The 3,368-nt window shown below is 38.3% G+C and overlaps 1 protein-coding gene across 1 annotated transcript; it reads right to left on the bottom strand.

The window, feature by feature from the left end:
* Positions 1-2,526: 2,526 nt before the first annotated feature.
* On the bottom strand, positions 2,527-3,368 carry LOC5577714 (protein lethal(2)essential for life). The gene has a single exon (XM_001663445.2). It carries the CDS (start codon positions 3,236-3,238, stop codon positions 2,654-2,656), a length of 585 nt encoding a protein of 194 aa, XP_001663495.1. The 5' UTR covers positions 3,239-3,368; the 3' UTR covers positions 2,527-2,653.

Below are 3,368 nucleotides of genomic sequence, written 5' to 3'. Positions count from 1 at the left end.
GATCGCAGTACGCAGTTGAAAAGAAATGTCAATTCAAATAGAGCTCACTGTAGGAAATTTCTTGACCATTTCCTGAACAGAAATTTTTACTTTTCTTAAGCGGAACAGCATACTTAGCTTGAGGAAGAGAACGCTTTGAATTCATTGCAACAAACAGCAATCCTCAGGAAAGTATCCAAGGTATCATTGAAGCCAACTGATACTTCGCTAGTTGCAAATCAATGCTAATTAGCTTTTAGTCGAACCGTAGAGCAAAGTGTGCTGTTTTCCACAAGAAAAGTAAAAAAATTCCTTGACCAAAGGGGTCAACAAATTTTCTACAGCGAGCTCCACTTGAAACCACACCTCTTCTCAACTGCGAACTGCGATCAAAACAAATGATTTTCTTGACCATTTGAGACAAGCAATTCCCCACGCATCATAATAAGCAGTTACTTTTCTATTCAACAGCCAATTATCGAAAAACTTTGTTTAAATGACAATAATTGATCCCAAAATCTCGAAGCTTGTTATAAAGTTGGTAATCCTACTTAATAGCTTAACCATTTGGTTTTCTAATAAACATTATGACTACAAATGAATCAAGCGAATTCAGCCAATTGTAAAACGTATTTCTATGAATTTCATCATCGAGAATATAGATTTTCATTTTCATTTTGCAGCGTTTAGTGGGGCAATGAGAGCGCAAGTCAGTCCAAAGCCGGGGGAAGGGATAAGTAATGGCCGTAATAGTCTATGCGGACCACTTGAACACCATCGGAAATGATAGGAAGGGTTGGGGTAGGATATAGGAAATTGGAGAAGACTTGACACAGTAATGCGATTAATGCTGCAAAATGTAAATGTGCTGAGAGCAATTTAATTTGTGTTTTGGATTTTGGTTTGATTTATTAAAATTTCAAACAATTGTACAAGTAAGAAAGAATTAGCTGATCGCTTTATAGAAATTTATAACAATATGAGAGTGATGCTAAGAACTGCTGATGGCAGCTTTAGAAGCTTTTGCTAATGATTGACCATCACTAAAAAGATCGCAATTCAATCGATGGTTACAACTTTACAAACTTTATCTGTTTTTATCATGTACAGATATAAAATTATAATTCAGTTCACTGATTGGCGGTGCTGATTTATATAAAAATATTTGATATTATTAAAATGAAATGTGTTACTTACTCATGATGTTTATACTTCTCTGACCAGAATTATTCTGTTTTGAGCACCCTTTTCGAAGCTATTCTATCCAGTTATCCATTGACTGCTTACAATTCTGAAATTATTCTTATTGTGCATGCTCATGCATTATATTAGTAATGATCATAATCATGCAACAGATAAGAAGGTGAGAAAGAGAGAATATAGGAACAGTGATTAGTAATGAGTAATTATGTAGTTTTGTTAGAATAATAAACAATTAAACAGCAGTAATGAATAGCTTAAAAAATGACATTACAGCAAAGCTGAGCCTTTCGGATCATAAGACCGATGTATAAAAATAATTTGTTTCGAAATTGTCCGCGTGGTCTTCTAGTGCCCCTATTAGATAAGAATCAATCATAGACATACATACCGAATGCTCGTCATGACCCTATGACCAACATTTGTATATGTATAGCCTTAGCTGATGTGGCTTTTTTAATAGGTAGTTCTTTCACTCATTGATTGTCTTCAAAACCTTGTCAAGTATAGAAGATTGATTTTATTTCGTTTATTACTACAGTATTAGGTATTATTTTATGTTTTTATCACTATGGATATTGTCAAGGCCATAATTCCCAGTGAGTGAAGAATTTTATAGTACTAGAACACCATAGAAGATCGCTAAACACTACCTAATCATGGAACGGCTTTTTGCTCTATTATTTTAAGTAGATGCTATTGATCTCCCTTTGCTCCTATCCGCAACCCGGTGCACGCGCCCTGTTGGTTTTCGAAAACCTCGTAGGAGATTACAAACCGTCAATGGCATTCCCAATTACTACCCCACATTGCACATTCAAGGGTCTGACTGTGCTCCTAACCCACCCTCAGTTTGTAATCTTCTCGCCAGTTTGAAATTATATTTTCCCGAAGTGAAAGTAATTTTGATGAGTGATAGCCGTACTATGCAGTAGTTTAACCAGAATCTTTAGGTCAGAAGACAAAATCTAAATTTTGTAATAAAAAGGTTGCCATTGCTTTAAAATTTACCAACATCTAATCAAAGCTACTAACAACAGCGAACAATTATCAAAACTCATCGCTCCCTGGAAAATATAATCCCAAGCCCTCTACCTTTGAAAGAAAATTACCGAGCAAAATCATTTTTCAAATTGTCATTACATTCAGTTTCAGAAAACAATCTTTAGAATGTTAAAAAATCACTCATAATTGACCGTATTGAAAATCATAGGAAGGCATTAACAGCAAACCTCAAAGAAACTCTCAAAGGAGCTAACAACAAAGCGGAAAAACAAATGGCGGACTCCAACATTCATTAAACAAAACGAGATTCGGAAACTAATAAAAGCATTAAGAAAACTTGTCTTTTCCACATACATTCTCAATTACAAACAAATACCATTTATTCCAGCAAAACGTTAACAAGTACTATACGAACAAAAATCCCAACCATGTAAGGTGATAAAACAGTAAAACCTCGAAACCCTTGTCACTATGCCTTCTTCTCTGGCTCGGCAGCGATCTTCTTCAGTGGTTGACCGGTCTGGACGATTGGAATCGTCTTCTGTCCGGCCGAATCCATGATCGCCTTCTTCGGAGCCGAAATCGTTAGGATTCCATCCGACGAAATCGTAGACTTGATCTGATTGGAGTCGTGACCCGGCGGAAGCATGTAGCGCCGGACAAAGTGCCTCGAGATGAAGCCATGGTCGTCTTGCTTTTCGTCGTGCTTCCCTTCGATGATGATGCTGTTGTCAGAGGCCTTCACCGAAATTTCGGTTGGGCTGAACTGTTGCACATCCAGGTTGATCTGAAATTTGTCCTTGTCGGCGTGAATTGTCGATCCGATGTCTTGACGGGGAGCAAGGCTAGAATGGCGCCATGGACGATTGTAGATCGGACGCCTCAATTGATTGTGCACAGCGGATTGTGCAGCAGCCGCCGACGTAATGGCCGTTAGCAGATCATCAGAGCTGATGCCACTTCCGAAGTGTTGGTCCAGAATCCGCGATTGACGCAGCGGGGTATCCCAGTGGTCATCCCACCAGTCACGGAACATAATCGGAACGATCGACATCGTGACTTGATCGGACTTGGTTCTGAACACACGAACAAAGAAACTTTATACGGGGTTTTCGATAGACGGTATGCGTTAACACTGAACACTGGCTACGAGGGTTTGATATCAACTGGTGGAATGGGGAATA

Source organism: Aedes aegypti, chromosome 2, assembly GCF_002204515.2.
Source record: "Aedes aegypti strain LVP_AGWG chromosome 2, AaegL5.0 Primary Assembly, whole genome shotgun sequence".
Taxonomy (NCBI): domain Eukaryota; kingdom Metazoa; phylum Arthropoda; class Insecta; order Diptera; family Culicidae; genus Aedes; species Aedes aegypti.
Note: the sequence above shows the minus strand (reverse complement) of the source record. Positions and strands in the feature narration are given on the sequence as shown.